General features: G+C 38.3%; 1 protein-coding gene and 1 pseudogene across 5 annotated transcripts in view; one reads left to right on the top strand and one right to left on the bottom strand.

Annotated features, from left to right (window-relative positions):
• Positions 1-2,064: 2,064 nt before the first annotated feature.
• MAK (male germ cell associated kinase) overlaps positions 2,065-24,128 on the bottom strand; it is a 67,755-nt gene continuing 45,691 nt past the window's right edge. For 4 of the 5 annotated variants that reach the window (XM_077143622.1, XM_077143621.1, XM_077143625.1 and 1 more), the window contains 6 exons: positions 21,370-21,542; positions 17,532-17,680; positions 9,894-10,025; positions 8,117-8,191; positions 5,616-5,735; positions 2,065-2,476 (listed from right to left, as the gene is read on the bottom strand). In XM_077143622.1, coding sequence (XP_076999737.1) covers positions 2,322-2,476; positions 5,616-5,735; positions 8,117-8,191; positions 9,894-10,025; positions 17,532-17,680; positions 21,370-21,542 — 804 coding nt within the window. In that variant the 3' untranslated portion in view covers positions 2,065-2,321. The remainder of the gene's footprint in view (positions 2,477-5,615; positions 5,736-8,116; positions 8,192-9,893; positions 10,026-17,531; positions 17,681-21,369; positions 21,543-24,128) is intronic. The other variant, XM_077143626.1, reaches the window with a different exon arrangement.
• LOC143669055 (eukaryotic translation initiation factor 4E pseudogene) lies at positions 22,934-23,787 on the top strand (annotated as a pseudogene).

The following is a 24,128-nucleotide window of genomic DNA, read 5'->3' on the forward strand; positions in this document are numbered from 1 at the left end:
GCTATAGGATACTAAGATATCTCTTGTGGGAAATATTTTCTGTTTTTCTATTCATTCAGTCCAGGTAAGTATACTATAGTAGTAGATAAATGAACATGAGGACTCTTTACTGACAGTGTGTGTGCTGGTTTGAAAGGATGTATGTCCCCTAGAAAAGCCATGTTTTAATCTAAATCCCATTTCATAAAGGCAGAATAATCCCTATTTAATACTGTATGTTTGAAACCATAATCAGATCATCTCCCTGGAGATGTGATTTAATCACGAGTGGTTGTTAAGCTGGATTAGGTGATGACATGTCTCCATCCATTTGGGTGGGTCTTGATAAGTTTCTGGAGGCCTATAAAAGAGGGAGCATTTTGGAGAATGAGAGATTCAGAGAGAGCAGAGCAGTACAACATAGCCACAAGAAGCAGAGTCTACCAGCCAGCGACCTTTGGAGATGAAGAAGGAAAATGCCTCCCAGGGAGCTTCATGAAACAGGAAGCCAGGAGAAGAAGCTAGCAGATGACGCCGTGTTCGCCCTGTGCCCTTCCAGATGAGAGGAACCCTGACCATGTTCACCATGTGCCTTCTCACTTGAGAGAGAAACCCTGAATTTCACTGACCTTCTTGAACCAAGATATCTTTCTTTGGATGGATGCCTTTGATTGGACAGTTCGATAGACTTGTTTTAATTGGGACATTTTCTCGGCCCTAGAACTGTAAACTAGCAACTTATTAAATTCCCCTTTTTAAAAGCCACTCTGTTTCTGGTATATTGCATTCCGGCAGCTAGCAAACTAGAACAGTGTGGCATAAATTATTACATTCTCTGGCAAGTAGCTGTTTGTAAGATTTCTCCCATAGACAACTGATCTCTCAAAATAAGCCTTAGGACAAAAGTATAGAATTTAAAAAGGCCAAGGAAACAGTTAACCATATATATTTTAATGTCTATTCAGATTTCCCCACAACATTTAGCTTTGAGATATCAATTAAAACTGTACAAATACACCATAGCCATAAGATTAAACTTGTGGCACATTACTATCAGAATAAATTACTCTTTAGATTTTAACATTTCCAAAAAGGTAAACAGGAACTTTTCTGGCAAAAATGCCATATAATTATTTTATAATGAGCATGTGGATAATGCCCTCAAGATGATAACTAGTTACATTAGCATTTTTGACAGTCATAAAATACATAAAAATATCTATCAGCAGTTGACAACATTATTTTTAAAAAAGAACATACAGTACTAATGTCCATTAAATGGTAAGTATAAACAGAATAGTCCTAAATTTAAAATGTCTATTTTAAATATCAATTTGGAAATAAAACCAAGAAAAAAATATAAATGCAGTCAGCGAAATCACTGCTGTAGCAAGTGAATACATCTGAGAGCAACTGTAAAGGTCAGAGAAGAGTCAGTGATTAGCAGCAGAGTTTGCTTTGGGGGCCCAGCTCGCACACCTCAGCTCTGTGTTCAGCAGGAACAGGGAACCAAAGTGTTTTTGAAAGTCTGATGAATCAGCTTCCAACACAGTTTCAAGAGCTTTCTTAATGATATGACAATGAGAAGACTTTTACTTGGTTAAACTGGAAGTCGTCAAGCCAGGAATTAATAGCATTTGTACTGGTCAAGTCCACGCTAGAGACTCTTTTCTCCATTCAAATCAGATGGTATAGTCTTAATATTCTCTATATTAAAGATGAATTTATTTCTAAGGGAGATATCTTGCTCAAGATTGGAATTACCATTGCTTTTAGAATTTCAGAGTAGAAAAACAACAGATTAAAATCTTTCTGCCATTGCCAAAGTGGTAGAGTAAAGGCTTAGCCAAATAAGAACTATAACAGACACCTCACAGAGGGCTGTCTAATTGCTACAAAAGAAACAAAACAAAACAAAACAAAACCCTCTAAGGCCATCACTGCATAATGATGAAATATTAAATAATTTAGGCAAATACACAACAAATGAAAACTAAACACTCTAAACACTTACTCTCTGGAGGCATTTAAAGAAAAGCTTCTTGTTGTAGTCACTATCTATTAATTTGCAGGTCGAATACTTGGTACTTTGGCAAATAGTTTATTCAACACTTTGTAAAGTCCTACTCATATATCCAGCACTGTTGTCAATGATGCTAAGAAAATGCATTTCCTTTGTAGGAAAGGAATAAAATAGGAGAAGATTTTTTTATCTTTAAGGAACCCACTATAGCATATTTTTCCAGAACTCAGTAGAAATAGACATCTGTAGACATTTCCCAGGGACAGGTGACTTGCACCCACTGAAAGGAGCAATGCTGCAGGCTTCACACCCAGTGCTCCTAGCGGTGACCTCCGTACTTGGCCACCCAGTCTGTCCTTCCATGCACCGAGTGAACGGGCTGTGCGCGGTTCACAATGCTTAGATTTTTTGCTGTAGGAGAGTAAGTAGGTCCTGAAAACTGCCCCCGCCCAGTTTTTGTGTTCCAGGTATATTCTGAAAGAGATCAAAATTAGAAATTAGAGTTTTATTCCTTTGATTATCAGATTTGAAAAAAAGAAATCCTGTTGGTTTATGGGGGAAATTTTGAATTTATTTTAGAAAGATTAATTGTGTGGTCTCTTAAGGATTTTTATTTTGAAACCAAGAATTCTAGCATAGTATCATGTTGACACTAATTAGAATTTTCAGTAGCTTAAGAACCAAAATTCTGGATTTATAGTTCTGATTTGAGTTTGCTTGAGATAACCAATCAGATGGGTAACGCCAATTAGGACGGCCAAGGAGCTCTGTTCAAGTTTACAAAGTGAACACACAGTGCTAGTGACTTTGTACAGTCACACTGTGTTAAATCTCATAATACTCCAATGCAATATTATTAAAGAAAATTTATTTGGAATTAAGTTCTATAAAGGTTTGGATTCATGGAGCTACAAAGTGGGGTCCCATACTTTCCCTGTAGACATGAAAATGTGACCTCTTAGAGTCAAGAGACTTAATTTCTGACTGGGTAAGCTATGGGTGACAACATAACTCCTTTGAAATGTAACATGTTCCAGGATCCCAAACCTTTATTCACAATGTTTCTTTTGTTCATATAAATGTGACTGATGAACATTTGTTAAAATTTTAAAATTTGTTAAACATTTATTGTAATGTGAGCCCAAATTGCTTAAATATATCAAGTGAAAGAATACTACATAATTTTGCAGAGAACTTTAACATCTTTTTTGGTCCTTTCTTCATCCTTTCTTTGTTTCAGACTGAGAGCTAGAAATTATAGGCATTTTATCTGAGGAAGGTGACTTGACTTCCATTTGGGATTTGAATATCTTTTCATGAAGGGTAGTATCTGTCATTCTTGGATTAAATTCTAAATGTCAACATGAAGCAAGTATGACTATTTTCTACCTGGAACACTTGCTATAAAACCATATTAACTTGTATGTTTTCCCTGTTTTTTTCTCCTTATACTTTTATTGTAAAACAGGGAGTTTTTGAGGAAATTATGTGAAGATATGGGCCCTGGCCTGCTGCTAAGCTCAGTTTAAAGAAAGCAAAGCATCAAGTGAGGACCTATGTTGGACAGGAGGATCATGGCTCAAGCTGGGTAGTCTGGATGGGGCAAGGAATCCTGGAGCTCTTCCCTTGCTGGCTTGATAGGTTGTTACATTCTACTCTTACTGGGCTTGAAATTCTCCTAGTGAAAGCCACTGAAGAGCTATGTAACAAAGACAGGGACAGTGTCTAGAAGTTAAAATGCACCATGTTTTCCAGGAACAGCCCTTTAGTTATAACCCATTAGACTATAAACAAGCATTAGTCTGTTAAATTAGCCAGCTAATTTAGGTCTGGAGGTCAGAGTGGTACGTTGGACCTAGGAGAGTGCTGTCGGGAGAAGGGAGGGAGGGAGGTGGGGATAAAGAAACCATAAACCCAGGTGACTGATTCAGAGACTGGCAAAGGGAGATCAGACTTAAACTAATGGGACAGGTGCTTGGGATGGGGAAGTGAGGGATTTAGGGAATAGCAAAAGAAGCAGCTATTTTTCAGGTCCTGAAGTAGCCTAAGTCAAGTCCTAAATGCATTTAAGGGAGATACTCTATAAAACTTCTTTGGAGAGGGAATCACTTTGCCAACGGGTCAAAGGTGGTCATATTGGCTTTTAGGATTCCTTTCCTAGAAATAATGTGGCCTGGAAGGAAGAAATAAGCTGGCACAGGAACCCAGATCTCCTGACAGAGTTTAGAAAGGCTTTGTTCCTTCGCCCAGTCACCCCACAGCTCACTGCTTTCCAAGAGCAGTACAGTCAACCCTGGAATGCTGGCTGAACATCTATTCTAAAAACTGCATTTGTTTGTAAAAGGCCTTTAACTTGTCAGAGGAAAGGAGTTTGCCTCTAGTTCTGGATTTAATCAATGCCACTACTATATACCTTTTAGTAAGAGATAAAACCTCTATTAAATGGAGATTTTAATAGTACATGTGATAAAGCTGCTGGGAGGAGTGTGTACAGTGTGTACAGAACTTAGGATGGGGCCCGTGCTTTGACAGAGCACCTCTACGTGTGAGGATTCACCATTCCTAGGCTTTGTGATTTTCAAAGCAGGGGATAAGGGTACTAGGAAGTTTGGGGTGAGAGATTACAGAGGGAGGGAGAAGAAGAAAATAATTTTATTTTTCTTCTCAAAACCTGCCAGTGAGGAAGAAGAACAGAGAGGGGGACTAAGAGCGGAGGAAGAATAGTCAAGTAAATATGGTAATGACCTGAGTTTATTTTCTTGTGGGAAACTGTCACACAACTCAGAGAACTGGAGACACATCCCTTAACAGAACAGTGTTTTCCTAAGAATTTGCATTTGCCACTTGAGAGGGCTTAATATTTACTTCTTTTTTGGCTTAATATTTACTTCTTTTTTTTACCTTTTCTCCTATCACCATCTGTAGAAAAATCTGATAAGCAGAGTAAATGAAGAGGTGAAAATTATGAGAGAGCATTTTCTTAAAAAAAAAAATGAAAACAGGAATATGCATGCTAATCTGACAGAATAATTAACATATAAAGGCCTTCAACATCTTACAAAGATAATTTTTAAAATACCTACTCTTCAACTAAAAAGACAATGACAAATGCAATCCATGATACTAGACTGGAACTAATAATGGACGAGAATGGCCTGAAAGAACATTATTGGGACATATGAAAAAACTGGAATATAGACTGTAAGCTTTATATCAGTGTTAAATTGCTAGAATTTGTTCATTGCATTTATGGTGGTGACATATTTTAGTTCTAAGGAACAAAATTACTGAATCTTACTTTCCTCATCTGTCAAAGAGAGGTCTACCCCGTCAGGGCTGGGGGGTGAAATGAGATCACCCTCCACAGAGCCATTTCCACTGCCTGGCAGAGTAAACACTTAACAGAGGGGCGCTTCTTATAGTTAGGAGACTCTCAAACCATGTTGTTGGAAGAAAAATGAGACATTTTATCAAAATAGAGCTGTGTTTAAGTGGAACTAATAAAAAATTTCACTTGGGAAAAATGACTATACATACTTGGAAAAGGAAAAGAAAAAGAAATAGCTCCTCTCTGATGAGAAATTCCCAAAACTGTACCTAAAGTTGTTCTTACCTGCGGCTGTAGCACCAAGAGGTGCTAAATGTATCCTTTGGCCAGCTGACCCAACTTCTTTTTTGAGAAAGGAAGGAATATATCCTGACTGATTGTAAGCAGCAAAACTTCCAAGATTTCCTAGTGACGCAGCACAAAGTTTCATGGTCAGAAAGTGAATATTTTAAAGCACCAATAGAATAACTTGAATACTACCCTTACTGCTTCTACATCCTACTGATTGGAGCATCTATTAATATTCCAGGCACTGCACTATGTTCTTTACATATATTCTTACTTAGTCCATTTTAATAACCCTCTTGGATGCACAATAGCCACATTGTGTGGCTCTTAGATATTAAGTAACTTGCCTAAATTCCCAGTTAGTAAGTGACTGAGCTAGAATCACAATCTGAGATTAAGTTCCCCCTGAGCACACCAGGCTTTTTTTATGACTCCTGTTGTTAATATGGGGGTATATTTCCTGGCAGGAAATATTTCCTGAAGCCCTGTCTGTGCCTTTCTTCTTTTGTTAACACTGTGATAGCAAGAGCACCTGTTCTCATAGGGTTGTCGAAGGGATTGAATGAGAAAAGTACGCAAAGAATCTGGTATTCCATAAAGGTTTTATCATCATCATCATCATCACTGCTACTGAATGATCAATCTGGGGGTAGTATGGGGGATAGGCTGGAGGAGTAGGCGGTGGCAGACTCTAAAGGCAGAAGACTAGCCAGGAGGTGACTGCTGTACCTACAATGAGAGAGGACAAGGTCTGAACTAAGACAGTCATGGGGGGGTGAGGTGCTTTAAGCACTTAAGTGACTCGCTTAGGTGACCGGGTGTGTTAGCTAAGCAAAGCATCACAAGAAGAGAATGTGGTCTAGGGAAAGCTATGGTGCTTGTGCCTGTGGACATCCAAGCGGTGGAGGTCTAGGAGACAGGCTGGAAGCACTGTGATTTGCAGAATAAGGTAGTTGTGGACAAGCAGAGAGATGGTGGGGGGTGAGGAGCCCCAGAATGGATCTCCAAGGAAACAGAGCGAACAAACAGAGAGGTGGTTGCAAAAGTAGGGTATAAAGATTCAAAATAATCTTGAAGAAGGAAGGAATGCCAGGCGAAGCAGAGAGGTTTAATGTGGTCAATAGCACCCATTGGATTTGGCCATTGGAATAAAGCTGGGAACTAACAGGAGCTGTTTGGGTGGGCTGAGAATAGACTACAGTGAACTGAGTAGCAAACAAGAATAAGAGGAAACAGTAAATATAATTTCGCTTTAAAGGAACCTAGCTATGCAGGAAAGGAGGCAGATTGTTAGCCTAAAGGTGAAACAGGGCAGTTTTCTTGACAGTTTCAAAGAACTGTTCATTTGGCAGCTTCTACTGAAAACTTTTTTATGTAGTGTTTTTTGCTTGCATATCTGGATGCTTAGTTCTGTATCCCTGATGTCCAGCACAGTGCTGTAAACAGCAGGCACTCAATAAGTGTTTACTCTGGAGTCAACAAGTGTCAAACAGCATTATTATTATCAGATCCTAAAATATTTTACGTAACAGCACATTTTATCTACCTATTACAATCTTTAACACTGCTGAATTTTGCATAAGCACAGCTGCCTAAATCGACCTTTCTTTTCACCTTGGGGATTCATTCTGTATTACTCATCAGTCCTTTACTTCAAAAAAGCTTTTTGAAAGGAAGTTCAAGGCAGCTTCAGAACAAAACCTTTGTGCTCATCCTCATCATCAGAGCCAACACTTATTGAATGCTTACTGTGTGACAACAATCCTGGATGTGGTTATAAAACTATATCTAGTTTAATATAATTTTCTCCATTTTATAGAGTGGAAACAAACACAGGGGGCCTAAATAACTAGCCCACAATTATAATAGTCAGAATGCGGGGGATATATCAGACTCTAAAAGGGATGCATTTAACAACAATATGAGGCATCTTCTTTTGGAGAAAATGGCTCTAAGAAAAAGATGAATGGAAAATGAGGTCTTCTTAAATTATTTTGGTTTATTATTTGAAGTATTTTTTGGCTACAGATTTTTAGGTCAGAGTTGGTGGGTGGCATTATTTAAACGAGTGATACTAAACCCCTAAGAAATCCACCATCTCTATTAGCCTGATTAACTTTTGCTTTTAAATGATTTCTACATTTAAGAAACGGTCTTTAGAACTCTTTTAAAAATATATTCTAGGACTACTGATTATTAAATTAGGAAAAATATTTCATTTTTTTCAGCAGAATTACTTGCTTGGATTCTACAGATTGCCATAATTTAAGAAGACGTGCATAGCATTTTTGAGAGATAATTAGTCTTAGAATCCCTCCTCCTGAAGAGGTTCTTGACGACATGGAACACGACTCTTCTTTCATGATCAGACTTCTAAAAGCAGGTGACCTTGACCTTCGTGGTAGCCTTTTAACAGGAGTAGGAACAAGTGTTGAGAAGAAAATTGGACAAGGGATTCAGATAACTAATTGTACTCATCTGTAATGCCCCCAAATTACCTTGTGGGTCCTCTAATTTTTCAGGAAAACTTTCATTGCATGATAGTTTTTCAATTGGCTTAATTATGCTTTCTTCTAAAGAGAAGGCAGATGGAAGGAAAGAATGAATAGTAAGGAGACTGTTAGGAACAGCAGAGAAAAATGGATTAGATGATTCATGAAAAGATACAGGAAGAACTCTTAAAACGAGAAACGTTCCCACGTGTCAGTCACAGCTTCAACTTGATGCCTGTTGTATATTTTTCTGATACACAAAGTACCAGAGCTATCATTTTAAATTATTAGTATTATCAGTTAACTCAGAGTAAATGTCATTTTGAAATAACTGACGAAAAATAAGCAAATTATTCTGTTGAAATGCATGCCAACTCAGAGCTTTTAAATGAATAAGTCTTCAGAGAGACTGAAAAATTTGTAAAAAGTCCAAAGTAGTATGTTGATGTCATATCAGAATACTCCAGGAGAATACTCAAACTCTTTTGACCCAATACTAACAAATTTCTTTCAAAAGAAGTTTGTACCTATTAACACACTTTTAAATTGATATCTAAAAATTTTCATCATAACCTTGATGGTTGCAAAGGATGTTATTTCTGACATATTACAATTATTGACATTTAAAAATGAAACTGTCACATCTCTCCTTTAAATATAAGCAGTGGATGTAAATACCATAGTGATTTTATGCCTACCAATATCAATTTAAAATATACATTAACAAACTTCATTGTGACAGTCAGAAATGAATCCCTTTTCTTCTTAAAATTGAATTTTCATTCATAGCCCACCCCCCAAATTTTATCCAAATATATTTTTAAGCTTTAAGGTATTTAATTTGATTGCCCCCCAAATGTGTACAAATTAAAATTAATTTAAAAATATTTCTCATAGCCATAAGTATATTAAAATACTTTTAAATAAATTATAATAATTTATTATATAATTAATCAAGATCAATATTATAAATTTTATTACAAAATATGAAAAGTTTTTTTGGAAACATTCTCTAATGAGAAGATGGGACTTTTTTCAAATGGTTTATGTATTCATAAGTGAATATTATTTATTGCTAGAATCAAATAGGGTCCTGTACCAATTTTCTTTCCTTCTTTTTCATTTTTAAGATGGAAGCATTGAGGAACCTTGTTAACATAACTAAACAGGAATGAAAGGTGTTTTACCCTCAGCATTGCCACTAAGTTATTTTAACTCCTTCCAAGTTACAGGCCAAAAATAATATAGTTGATCTGCCATAAAACATGATATTTAATTATCTGTCAGCTAAAAACTCAGGCACTCTCCAATTCTTTAAAAGCTGAGAGTTGGAAACCACCTAAGTTAACAAAGTATTTGTTCCCCAATCATCAGAGTAATTTACCTTCTCAACTCTGTCATCAGTTTGCTTTGATTGGCAGCCCAGATATTTCTATACCTCTTGGTGAGGTGGTGGAGGGGGTGGGAATGGAAACATGGTAGTAAACAGTGGGAAGTATTCCTTTCTTTTGTAATGTGGGAGAAGGCATCTGAATAGAGATGCCTTTCTCAGTCAGATGACTTTTAGGAAATAATCCATATAGAAGTTGAGAATCTGGCAAGTGATTCCCCTAATGATCCTTTTAAAATTATCTGTGCTCAAATACTAGTTGGAAAATCTTTGTGTACCTCCAGGCATATATGCATCTCTGTTTGAAGAAGGCAATTGTGATATATCTTCAAGTAAAAACATGTAGGAGAAAAAAATATGTAAATTGATATTTCCAGTTTACTCTTGCTTTACCTGCATTACTCCTTTTGAAAGCAAATTCCGCCCCATTGGGTCCCAATGACTTAGGGAATAATTGATTACTCCAGGTGTATGGGTGCACAGTCTTTCCACTGGCTAACAAGGACACATTCTTAGGATTTACACCTTAGAAGAACAAAACAATCATTTCAAAGGTTAGGGTAAGGTCACAACCTCAAAGGAGACATACTTAGTACATACAAAGACTAGAAATAACTTGGGAAGGAGAATGGAAATAAATTTATGTTAAACTGTAGCAAATATTTGCCTTCTGATGACCCCTAACATGATACTATGACTTAAATACAATAATTTGCACTAATAATATTACCCCAATACATAAATAAGTAAATAATTACAAGATTCTTTTAAAAATAATATTTAACATTCTTGTAGCATGTCTTATAAAAATTGAGAAGGCACAATTATTTTTCTTCAAAAAGATGACATTGCCACATCACTCACATGTTTATGAATATGTATTCAGTGTGTGGCGGGGATATAAATAAGGGACCAGAGACTCCAGGGAAACCCAAGAAGTTCCAAAGCAGATGTATAAAGATCATCTGTGGAGCTCATTGGGGTTTATACATAGTAAAACTTATACAATCACCTGTGAAACAAAGAGATAGTATTGGAAATATGCTTTGAAAAGAGGACAGTTCAAATTATAATTTTCTGGAGTCTTTGAACTGCAGAGTCAGCTCTGAACTTTGGTACCAGTGCCCAGAAGGAGTTGTTTTAATCTGGTTTAAAGAGATTTAAAAAGTTCTTGAACTTGTTTTCTTTACTGATAACTGATAGCGATTTCAACAGTCGAAGCCTTTGATTCATGCATGTAGTATTTTCTTTAGCTAGAATAGAAGTGATCACTGAGGACTCCATTAAGGAAGTCAGAACTTTTTCCAGGCGATCTCAGCTTTTACTTTTCATGAAGTGAACTGGTTAGAAAGGTTTCACATTTATGAGATATAGAATAATATCCCTTGCTTTGAAACCAGAAGTATTGAGCCTCAAAATTTACCTATTTTTGGTTCTTTAAGGACACATTTTACCTGGGAAATAAATTCCCTTTCTCATAGGTTACAACTCCTTATGGATTTTGTCTTCTAATAAAACACAAAATAGAACTATCAAAGGCAATTATCTGGCAATAAAATATGTGCTATGTGGCAGTTACCCATATTAAAAACATCTTTACCTAAAAAGAAAGTGCTAGTATGGGAAAAATAATTTAAGTGAATACAATTTTAAAAATATATATTACAACAAAGAATAGACCCTGAACACCTGAATTATTTTAATTCAGTTAGCCTTAGGAATATCCTTAATGTTTTTCTTTTTAAGTAAATATATGCATTATTGGTGACTGGCTTAAACCTTCGTCTTTTAAACAATTTTGTTTGTAATAGATACATTCTAGAATTATAAATCATTTATTTCTTAGTTTACAAGCTTTTATTGGGCACCAAACACTAGGTAAGGAAGAGATAGAAACTGATATACTATCAGCTCTCGCCTCAAAGGAAATTAAAAGTCAGTTAACAAATATTTACTGAGCACCTACCATGTGCCAGGCAGTGTGTGTGGCACTAGAGAAAAAGTGGTGAAGAAAACAGACCAGTTTATACCCTTTTGGATCTTACAGTCTACTCTAATGAAAAGACAGACATTAGTTATGAATGATCCTCTAAATGATTAGCAGCGTGCAAAGTGTGTAGAAGCATCTATTGCTGGGGATGGGCAAATAACAGAAGCAACTAGGCTAGACTTTCTTTTAAAAAGTAATATTTAAATTGGAACATGAAGGATGATTGGAGCTCAGCCAGGCAAAGAGGAGAGTAGAGGGTAGGGTTGGGGGTTCCTGGGAGAGGCACCTAAGACAGGCAAGAACTCAGAGAAGCCCAACATGGACAGAGCAAGGGAGGTGAGTGGAGACCAGATCATGTAGGAATGTGTGTCAGGTTAAGAAGCTTAAAATGTGGGAGGTTGGGCGAGTATAGATATGACATAGGATGCTGAATAAACCGGGTGGAAGGAAGGATGGTGAGTGATGATGGGGCTAGAGAAGTATCCACAGACCAGGGTTTCCAAAGTGCTGAGAAGTGAGCCGCTCTTGCAGTCCACAGCGATGAATGCCAGAGTCCAGGTTTCAGAGCAGGGAGTGAGACCAGAGGGCAACCACTGACAGCTTCCATTGCATACTCTACTTGCAACTACCTCGCAATAATTAAGTACCTAAAGCTTACAGAATCAGCTGACAGGTGGCTGTAGTCCCCTTGTAAGTAACAGAAAACAGATTTCAAAGTCTTGCTCCAAGTACACAGCCGGTCAGTAGCGGGTCAATAACTAGGACTCTTGCGTCTCTCTCCCTGAAGGCCAGTGTCATAGATCTGCCAGTCCTTGTAGTACAGTGTCATGCTGCCCTGCAATTATATGGTAAATTTCTAGAGCTCCCATAATCCTAAAGGTTGATGATTAATAAGACCTTACTTTAACACTTGGCTTTATGGAGAAAAAAAAAAGAGGCCCCCAAATGATAACATTCTTTATTCCTAAAGATAATCAACTACAATAGTAACTATGGATCATAAATAAGTTTCAAGGACCACTGCTTAGTTGGGTTTCTGTCCTCTACACTGCCCCTGGTTCATGAGAGGTGCTCAATAAATGTTTGTCTAAGAGACTTGAACTGAGCTCAAACCTCACCCCGCTCTGGAGGGGCCATCCTCAAGACAAAAGAATGCCAACAGAATCAGCAAAATGCTCAAGTGTATATTTCAAACAGTCCTTTTTAACTTTGAATGTATTTCTTAAGTCTAAATTATAGCCATGCTTTTGACCCAAAGTAATTTACATAATTTGTCATACCTTTTTAGTTAAAAAAGAAATGATCAGACAGGTCTCAGATCCTGAAAACCACTTATGAAGCAGAGCTATAAAAAATGGATGCTTGGATACATTTATCCTTTGCCAAAAACTTGCAGTAGTCTTTTCCACCACCAGATGGCTCACTTCAATAGGTAAGAGAAAATACTGACTTGCTAAATTTCAGTCATTGAAATAAATTTTTTTTTAAAAAGGGAAAGGTGCCCCCCCCCACCCCGCCATGAGTATGTTATGGGAAAACTTCTTACATCCCTGCTTTTGCAGTCAGACTTGGACTCTCATTGTTTCCACACCAAAATTTACAAATTACTGGTATCTAAAAAGAGAACAAGTTTGTTTTTCCTTCAATTAAACAGAAGACTTATCTTTGCTCCTTGCAAAAGTGAACCCCACACAATTTTTTAAAAAATTAGAGAAACTAAAGACACAATGACAATTAAATACAAAACATGATCCTGGATGAGATCCAATAATGGAGGAGAAAAAGCTCAAAAGGACATTATAGGGATTATGAAAAAATTGGGATATAGATGGAAAGCTTTCTATTAATGAACTTGATAACTGTACTGAAGACGGTAACATAAGTGAATAACCTTGTTCTTAGGAAATGTACATGGAAGTATTATGTGTCCAAGGAGCATGATGTATACAACCTACTCTCAAACGCTCTGAAAAGAGATAAATAGCTTGATGGATGGATGGATGGATGGATGGATGGATGGATGGATGGATGGATGGAGAGGGAGGGAGGGAGGGAGGAAAAGAAGAGAAGGGAGGAAGGAAGAAGAAAGGACAAATGTGGCAAAATAAAATTGGTAGATTTGGGTATCGAGGGGGTGGGGTATATGTTGGAGTTCCCTGTATGGGTTTTGTTTGATTTATGTAACTGTCCTGTAAGTTTGAAATTATTTCAAAATGAAAAGTGTAAAGAAAACCAAAGTGAATCCTGTCTCTCAAGCTAATTCCCACTCCTCTCACCTTCCTAAGGACTTTGATCTCTTCTTCATCCCTTTCTTGCCTGCAACATCACTTCCTGCTCTCTGCACCTGCATTCCCACCACATGTACACCTGCCCCAGAACCCTTGCTGTTACAGAGCCCACTTCTTCCCACCCCCCCATCTGCATCTCAGCTGTGGCTCCATTCCTAAGCTGCTCTTCACAGCAAAATGCCCTCAAAGAGTTGTCTACATTTGCACTCCCCAATTCCTCACCTCTCCTTCACTTTTCAACCCACTTCAACCTAGATCCTCCTTCACCACCCCACTGAAACTGCTCACCAGGGTTATCCCCTAGGGACCTCTGGGTTGTCGTATTTAATCAGACAGCTATCCCATCCTATCCAACTCCTCAGCAGCAATCAGCTCTTTCTTTCAGGTGAACTCTTCCTTCTTGGCCTCTGGAGATCATTTTTCCCCCTCAACTGTCCAGCCACTCCTCCTCAGTTCCCTTTGTTACTATCTCCTCCTCTTCCTCTGCCCCTCTAAAGGTAGACCAGTGTCCTTCTCTCCATCTCTCCATAAGCGAGCCTACCCAATCCTATGGCTTTAAGTACTGTTGTTATGTGAAGGACTCCAAAACTGTTATGACAGCCCAAGTGCATACTAGACTTCCAGGCTCTTACGCCAACTGCCCCCAACCTCTCCACTTTGGAATGTGTCACAAGCATCTCAAATGGAATAGCTCCAAACAGTGCAAAACATCTCTTCCCCCGCAATCCTGTCCCTCCTGAATCTTCCCCATCTCAGCAAGTGGCACCAGCATTCACCCAGGATTCCAGCCACAAACCTACTTTTCTCCTATTTCCTACCAACAGCCCATCCACAAGTCTGTTTCCAAATCACATTAGGCACTTAATGTATAATACTGAGTGAATGAATGAAGCAAATGAAAGAATCACCTGAATCAACAAAGAAAGTTCCTGCCTCCCCCTCTTCCTAGAATGTTTCTCCGTCTTCTGCATGAGGAGGTTCTCCTTGTGCTTTAAGGACCAGCTCTCTCACCTCTTCTATGAAGGCTCTGCCATCGCTCCGACAGGGCTGGGTGCACCCCTCCTCTACCCAGCCCCCCTTCTCACTATTTGTTACAGTTCATTATTGTCACCACCCTCTTTCCTTCTCTTCCTGAGGGCAGGGCCTGCTTCTGTCATTTGGGAACCCCCAGCACTACCAATCCATGCTCCTTGAATGAGTAATGACAGAATGAATCAATTGCAATTATTTTAAAGAAGTACTACCAAAGAATCAACAAATAAGCAGTGAAAGCCAGGACATGTTTTCACCATCCAAGAAGCACTACTATCTACTATCTTCCGATAAAGGCAATTCTTGGCTGAATGGGAAAATCTACATCCAGCCGGGGCAGGGTGGGGTGGGGACTGGCAGAGGAGGTATTTCAAGGCTCCTCCTTGGCATTCCTCTTCCAGGAATCCTAAAAGGGAACCTAACAGTAAGGCCACTGAGGCTGCAGTGGAGTTCTAGGACCTTCTGAAGGCTGGGTCCACGAGGGGACCCTAATTTTCTTAAACTTCCAAAAGATGAAGCAGCTTAAGTGAGTACTGCCATTTTTACAGTGTGATTATATAAAGAAATATGAGGGCACATGTCCATCTTTCTAGTGTCATGGTATGAAAATGTCTTCTACAAAATTGGGAATAATTTCAATATTTTTTTCTCACTTTTAAGAATCAAATTTTTCACAACACAAAAAGAATAGTCTTTCCCAAACCACAGGGGGTTTTCCAATTGTGACACTTAGACCTTAAGAGGAAAAAGAATAGGGGTTTTAAGGACAGAATTAAAAGATTTCCCAAATTCACAAAATAGTTTCAATTTTTAAAAAATACAAAAGACAAAGAGCAAATGCCATGTTCACATCATATATTAGTAAAAATTTACTGTATAGAGGATTTTCAAATTCCCATCCCTTGAATCAGGATCTCTCTCCCTAGCTATTTTAATGAGATACTTATAAATTCATTTGTTATATGCTACTAATAAGATACACATATTTTTCTTCTTTGTTTCTCTTTCTACCCTGGTGCCACAGAGTCTAAATAATTTGCTTTAAACTAAATCAAATGTTATTTTACCACTTAGATCTTTGTGGCTGAGTGTTTTTCAACAGCCTCTCCAAAATACAGAGGGTTCTAAAGTTTTCGCTCTGCCCCTGGCAACTTCATACTAATTCCATCAACCTGTATTAGACAGAGTTCAGCTTCCTCCTTATTAATCAGTGTAGGAGTACAGTCCTAAAGCCCTAATTTGCTTTTCCTAAGTTTATTTCAATTCCTTTAAAATATGTTTCTAAATCTATACACCCAGTGTGCCTTCTATTTTCTATTCCATTCATTTCTTAAACCTTTTCCTCAGCTCCAGTTTTTTCTTTTTTCTCTCTCCAACTACTGCCAACAGGAGTGGATCCCAGTTAGATTCCTAGAACTGAAATTTATATGGCTGCTTAAAAGACACACAGAAAAATAAGTTAAACACAGGCCTCTTGCTAACAATTAAATCTCACCCTTTTTGACTTGTCTTCCCTACCTCTCCTCCTCCAACAACCTTCTAGGAAATTAAGACTGTGGCTTACTTCAAGAGACTTAGATGTGAAAGACAAATCCTCCCCAAATGAACCCCTGCTCACTACATTTAGAAACCTGCAAACAGCCATGTCCACAAAAACACAAAATCATCTTCTTCTCTTGTTAGACTAAAAATATATCTGTACAGATAGGCAGCGATTTAAAATTTGACTCCCTTTTAGAGTAAACGGGATTTTTAAATTGTGTTTTTAAAGTAGATTTAGAGGAGAAAATGTTACTTGAGTGCATATCATAACACTCCACCCCTCACCCCTCATCTTTCTAGATTTTTCTCCTTAGCTGCAGAGTCATATGTTCATTTATCCAGTTGGGTATTAGCTAGAGCAGCTTGGGTGTAACAGGTGTCTCAAACACAACCCTTAATTCTCTCCCTCCACTCCCTTACCCTCTCCTATGCTTCGCTTCTTAAAGTCATGACCATCCAGTTGCCAAGTCAAACACACAGAAGGTGACACAAATTCTTTCCATTCTTTGGCCTCCACCTGTGCCAATCTTTCAGTAAGTCCTACTGTTTCCACTAGGGAATATATTTAGATTTTATCTACTTCTAGCTCTACTTCTGCTGCTCTGAACAAACCATCATCCTCTTTCATCTGGACACAGCAGTGGTCTCTTAACTCCTGGGCCCTCTTGAGCCCCCGACAGCCAGAATAATCTTTTAAAAACACAAGTCAGAGCATTTAGGAAACAGTCTTTAAAACGTCTGCATTTTATAAAGTTGTAATGGGCATGCAGAATTGTTTTAATAAAATTTAGCATTTACCAAGTATTTTCTAGGAAGTAATGTTAATTTCCTCCCTTCCTTCCTCTCTCCCTTCCCTCCTCTCATTTCTCCTCCCTCCCTTCCTCTCACCCTCCTTCCCTCTTTTCTTTTTTAACAAAACCTAGTCTCCAAACCAAGAACAGCTTTAACAGGCGAGGGGGTAGTGGTGGTGCGCATTTTTTGAAGCATATTCATCATATTAATTTTTGGCTGCTATGCATTTCATGAGTCAACTGCAATTAATGGCAGAGGGGCCAGCAAAGAACCCTGTGGTTATACTTTTTATTTCCTTTGGTGCCCTTTCTCCAAAGACATCAAGACACCCGAGCTTCACCTATCTACATTCTAGTTACTTGTAGACATTTTATTGTCTCTACTTACCTGGAAGGTATCGTGATTGTTTTAAATAGTACTGTTTAGCTGTTGAAGCAGTTGACAATTCGGAATCAGATTTTAGGGGAACAGCAGCAGGTAAGCGCTTGTTTTCATCTGCTGAGTGATTGGAGCCTGAGGGTACTGAGTCTGGAAGCCTTCAAAGTGAACATCAGATGGTGTTACAGCAGGAAGAAAAGGTGACAGCTACTCTGTTCCCACCCACCCTTCGTAGATCCTATCAAACTAATCAGTGTGATCTCACCTAAATGGTTTCCATCAGGCCCCATCTGCGCATAGAAATATGAGTGACAACTTTTCCCTTCAATTGGTATGAGGCAGCACATAAAATCATTTCTAATACTCGGCAGTATGTGGACAGAAAGCTTTACAACTGAGGCAATTTGCCTGTGTATCACATGTTTTTATCTTTCCTACAGCTGCACCAGTGTGGATTTATAGTATGGGAAGATGGCATATTGAAAGGGAAAATCATCATAGCCATCTATTCTGGCTACTAAAATAATTTATAATCTGTAAATTATATATATAATAAATAATCTGTATAATTGGGGCACAGCTTGATTTGGGTTAGGCTAAGGGAACTGAAGTATGAGAAAAGCTCCCAAACATTTCCAATTAGCCTAGTAAAGTATGTAGAAAATAAGTACTTGAGACATGCCTATCTCAAATAAGCAGAAGAGATGTAGCCCAGGGCTAACATACCCACATATACCCCACCAGCTAGCTGTTTAGTGGTATCAGATTAAGATGAACTCTGCCACTCAGCCCCTGCCACCCACAGCTCTGTTCAGCCTAGGAACTGAGAACTTCCAGCTTCCAGGTTTAGCTCTGTTTAGCTCCTGAGGCCATTTTAATCAGCAGTGCACGAGGTGGCCTTTTGCTTCCAGTGGATGAGGCTGTAAATTTGCTTTGCTACCCGTTAGGGTGCCACAGTGAATCCTTTATTGCAGACTTTCCTCCCTACCACCCTGTGACCAGGCCTCTTTTTTTGCTGGGAATATACTGCCCAGCTCTTGCCATTGAACTCCAATATCCATGGTCTTCATACTGCCAAGTCCTACTTGCCAAATTGACCCCGTTGCAAATGGATACTAACTTGGTTGGCCTTTTAAGCCACTGGCTACCCGCCTTGGAGACTGCTCTAGACTAGACAGCAGTCCCACTCATTTCTGGCTTCTTTCCCTTCTCCTCAGCCCAGTGCAGTTAGACCACTTGCTGAAATTCTACCCTCGAAACTGCCCATTATAAAAAAACTTCCCTCTTTCGCTCAAAAAGGAACACAGATCTCCCTGCAGCCATGTCACTAGTGGTACACGATATACGTTCTGTCTTATAATTATTTCTGCTACTATAAGTTTGGTAGGTTGAGGGCAGGCTATAACATGTGCATACCTTTGCTTAATACCAATTGGGTATTTAGTAAATGTCTATTGGGGATAAATATAAATGTAAGTCTCTTGCTTTTGTTCATATAAAGAAAAATCTACCCATTACAGTTTACTATTTGGTACTTTGTATTCTTTATTGGGAAGCCTTGAGAGCAGGGGATAGCCGAATCCATTGAATTCCCCCAAGTATTTGAGCTCCTGTTGCCTAAGAGGTAATCTAGTGTAGAAGGGAGAAAGACCTGGATTTGAATTAAACGGCAGCTGACCTTGGACAAGTTACTCAACTTGAGTCTCAGTGTCCTCTCTGACAGACATTTTTACAGGAGTCATTAAAATTTCAGTAGGTGTTTAATATATGGTAGTAAAATAGTAATAATAAAACAGTAATTATTGTTATATATCTAGAATTTGCAAGGCCATTTAAAGATACCAAAAAATAAAAATGTAAAAGAAGTACCCACATGAAAAATTCATTCTCATTCTTTTCATAAAAAATTTCAGAGAAAAGGGATAATTGATGTAGCATGGTGAGGAAATTTATCAACTGTTCCTTTGCCAGAATCAAGCATATATATCTACCACAACCTTGATTTTAACTACAGGTTTTGATCCATAACTTTTCCATATATGGATAAAGTTCAGCTGAAATTAGAATTACACAGATTTTTTCTTAAAAAAGCCAAAAACCTTGAATAATCTCAGTATTAGATCCAAAAATGAAACAAAGCACTGTGTGTGATTCCCACCACTTTCTTTGCTGAACTCGGAGGTAAATATTAAAATAAAAATATGATGGCAGGTGAATGAATCCTCTTATCCGCTTATTATGTCCCTCTGTTCCATTCCCAGGTCCCACATTTGACCTTTTTCCATATAAAGGAGGAATAAATGAAACCAAGAATAACAACAAACATGTTTTAGTCACTGATAATGTGGTTGTTTTATCTTTTGGGCCATGGTTTACAGTCAATACCCTCAACAGAAAAACTCCTACAACACACCAGAATTCAAACTGGCAGTCGTAGGTGTCTTTTTATAATGATTTTTTTTCTCATTATAGCCATAAATTTTCAAGTCATCTACATCCTTCATCAGTGGTCCTCAATTTTTTTGCTCCTATTCCCAAAGAACTGTTTAAAAAACACCCAACTATGTAGCTCTCTGCACATTTTTAAATTGATATCTACAATTTTTCATCATAAGTTAAATTTATTTCTTGTTTCTTGTTAATAGGAGATGGAATACTAAATATTTTATAAGATAAAATATTATGAGCATCTACTGTAATTGGAGCATGATATGACTTGATAAAATAAGTTTTAACTACTTCAATTCATAAAACATTCCAAATCTTTAAAAAATCATGATCAGTTTTATCCATGGGTTTTGAAAAATGAGGTGGTCCCACCGAACATTCTAGTAAACATTTAAAAGAATAAGCGTCACTAGGCTCTGTTACATCAGTAGTTCTGAATTTCCCTGCTTTCCTACATTGGCTAAAATATCCTATTTCTAATTGTGGTTTTTTCCCTTAAGAGAAATATATACATGACAAGAAACAATAGAAAGCCTTTTGAGTTTTAGACGCCAGTCTTCCAATTTCTCCCTTTGTTTTGTACCCTGAAGGCTGTTGTTCCCCAGTACAATGTAAGATATGAAATGGCTGAGGGATGTGGGAGGATTAAGCAGGTTATTTTCAATTACATGTATTTTAAGGAAGGAATAGCTATGGAACTTTAGGATCTGAAAATTGATTGGCCAAGAATTATCTAAGCATATGTATCCCTTAGAGAGTCTTCATGTATGTGTACCCCAAAGTGGAGACTTCTGCACTAGACAATGCCAAACAGCTGCAGGATAAGCATCCGGATTCACACATTTTTTCTCCCTTTTCCTCTTCTGTGCCAAAGAGGAAAAAAAACTGAAAGCATCCTTCCAAAATGTTCACCAAAATATAACCTGTCCTCACTTGCAAAATTGAATAATGCACTGACACCCCAATTTATAGGAAGAAAAGGAACTGCTAGAAGTATTAAACTTGGATAAAAAGTTCAGAAAATGATAAAAGTTGAGAATAGCAAGCAAATTAATAATAACACCATCAGAAGAAATCATTAACTTTATAGATTGTGCTTACTTTCTACAAATAGACACATGAATTTCAAGTAATAATGATGATCATAATTCACAAGTGTTCCACAAAAATATAACCAGAGCATCTCTTACCCTCACCCCACAACCCTCAGCCATTAACACTGAGAACGATTACTGTGAAAAGTCAAGACTCTTACCTTATGGCTTAGAAATTTAGGTTTTGTGGAAGAAAACAATATTAAACCACCCAATGTATTTTCATGTCTACCTTTATATTTAATGAGTAAAATAAAATCGGTGAATGATAAAAATATATTTCCATAATGAATTTGAAATCTTACCTAAACGGAGAATCCTTTTTCCTCTTTTCTTTCAAAACACCCATGCTTGGCTTCTTGGAATAGGAGGCTCCAAAATTGTAGTCATCAAACTCTTCCCAGCTATCTCCAGACTTGAATACAGTCTGACCCCAACGCCTCCTGGTACTTTTATGACCCAGCGTGCCATTTGGCTTCTGCAGTGGGAAATGAGTCATCACAATCTTTCATCTTTACAGAATGCCTTTTATGCAAAAGTATAATACTCAACACTAAAAGTCCCCATCCTCAAGGAGCCTTCCCCATGGTTAAGAACAAAACTGATACACACACCTAAAAATACGAAGAAAAATAGTGAAGTGAAGACTAAAAATACTATAGGAGTGCACGGGGAGGAGATATCGCTGTGAAGCCGGGTTGAGGGGAGACTTGCCTTCTTAGGACCCAAGCTGACTAAGGGTCTGGAAAACTGCCATTCGACCGTGCCTCTTTGGGCAAGTGACTTAACTTCTCAATTACCTTAAGTTTTCTCCCTAAATGAGGATATGACTTCTTTATCTAATTTAGTGTTTCTGAATTTAATAGTAAAATAAATCGGAGTCCTTAGGGTAAGGCCTACCACATAATAAGAGTTACTAAAGGGTAGGATTACTCTACTGTTACTCTAGAGTTTGGAAGAGGAACGGTATAATGTAGGGCTTTTTAATAGGAAAGTGCTAGGATATTCACCAATGCTGTTTGTGTGGTGGAGGACAGCATTGCAAAGGCAAACTGTTTGAAGCAGATAAAGGCCTTGAATGTCTGGCCAAGGCATTACAATCATCCTCTGGGCAATGGACAATATGTGGATGTTTTTGAGCTGAAAAATGATGTGATAAAGGCAGCATTTGAGAACGCTCAGGCCCTTCTGGCAGGAAGCCTTTGCAATTACAGTGGCAAGCTGTGAGAAGGACAAGAGACTCAGTGATTGGAAAGCTGAGGAAAGAATGCATTCGATATTAACAAGGATGAAAAGGTCTGGACTTTGTGACCATCTGAAAAGAGGTCAAAGGAGAGTATGACAGACACTTCTAGTGCCTACTCAAGAGCTGCTCTCCCCTTTCTCCTTAGGAACAGGTTTTGTTCAGTAGCAATATGCTCAGTTAAAATACCTCAAATCTCAGCCTCCCTTGCAGCTCTGAGTGGCCATGCTACCTAAACTGGCCAATTAGTTGTGAGTGCAGCTCTGCTGGGAGGGACTTCCAGGAGCCAGTTTTAGACTTAGCTGGCGGGTAGCTGAGAGTGTCCCTCTTCTCCTAGCTTAGAATGCAGATGGGACACCCAAAGGTGCTGCCGCCATCTTATGGACATCGGAATGATATACTATGTGATAAGGAAGAGAGGAAAGGAGGACAGAAGGTAGTACAAGCAGAGTCAGCCCTGGGCTGCCCACCATGTGACTTCCTGCAATGTAGAAAAAATTACCCCTGGAGGTTGAAGGGACAGGAGCTTAATATCACTGAACGAGATGCTAAGGGATACAGAGAGGAGAAAGTGCAAGGATGACTCTGGAAGAGAAATAAGGAAATCAGGAAGGAGGGAGGTGCCCTGACTCGGGGTAGACAATGAATGTTTTTTGTTTTTATTAAAGAAATTGTGGGTTTACAGAACACTCATGCATAAAATATAGGATTCTGCTAAAATGGCGGCTGTGGAATGGGAAACCACCCCTGTGCCTAATCCCCCACTTCAGAAGACAAGAGAATCTAATCAGGAGGTTGCTAATCCAGAATACTATATTAAGCATCCACTACCAAACTGATGGGTGCTTTTGTTTTTTAAAAAAACGATAAAAGCAAAACTTGGTAAGCAAACCTTCGACTGATCACTAAGTTTGATTCTACTGAAGACTTCTGGGCTCTGTACAACCATATCCAGCTGTCTAGTAATTTAATGCCTGGCTGTGACTACTCACTTTTTAAGGACAGTATTGAGCCTACGTGGGAAGATCAAAAAAACAAACAAGGAGGACGACGGCTAAGTACATTGAGCAAACAGCAGAGACACATGATCTCGGTCGCTTTTGGCTAGAGACACTCCTGTGTCTTATTGGAGACTCTTTTGAAGACTACGGTGATGATGTATGTGGAGTTGTTAAGGTCAGAAGTAAAGGTGGTAAGATAGCAATGTGAACTACTGAATGTGAAAACAGAGAGGCTGCTACACACATAGGGAGGGCATACAAGGAAAAGTTAGGACTTCCTCCAAAGATAGAGATTATGAGTCCCATGCAGACACAGCTACTGAGAGCAGCTCCACCACTAAAAGTAGGTTTGTTGTTTAAGAAGACACCTTCTGATACGAGACTACGTCAAGTAATCAAGACTTGGGAGCTGAACCTAAGCCTCTTCAGAAGCAGAAAGGATGGCATTAAAATTAATTTCCTTCTAAATGTTGCTAAGATATAAGAGAAGTCTCATTTGCCTTTGTCATGTGCATCTGTGTTCATGTATTATTATTATTTTTTAAATTTTGGTTAGCTTATTTATCCACTGTCCCAATCAAAGCATTACAGTATACATTGTCCCCAGAATCCATGAATGTGTTTCTGGCCCATTCAGTAATAGCTTAGAATGACTCCTACAAACACATTTATCCACCCACAGTGTTCAAAAAAAGAACCTGCATTTCAATACCTTACAGGAAAAAACAATTTTGGTTATTCTCCATTGTATGCAGGAGGATATTATGCTGGTTTGTAAGAATATGCATAGTTATTTAGCAATTTTATTTCTTTTTACAGC

The sequence above is a fragment of the Tamandua tetradactyla genome, chromosome 25, assembly GCF_023851605.1.
Source record: "Tamandua tetradactyla isolate mTamTet1 chromosome 25, mTamTet1.pri, whole genome shotgun sequence".
Classification (NCBI taxonomy): domain Eukaryota; kingdom Metazoa; phylum Chordata; class Mammalia; order Pilosa; family Myrmecophagidae; genus Tamandua; species Tamandua tetradactyla.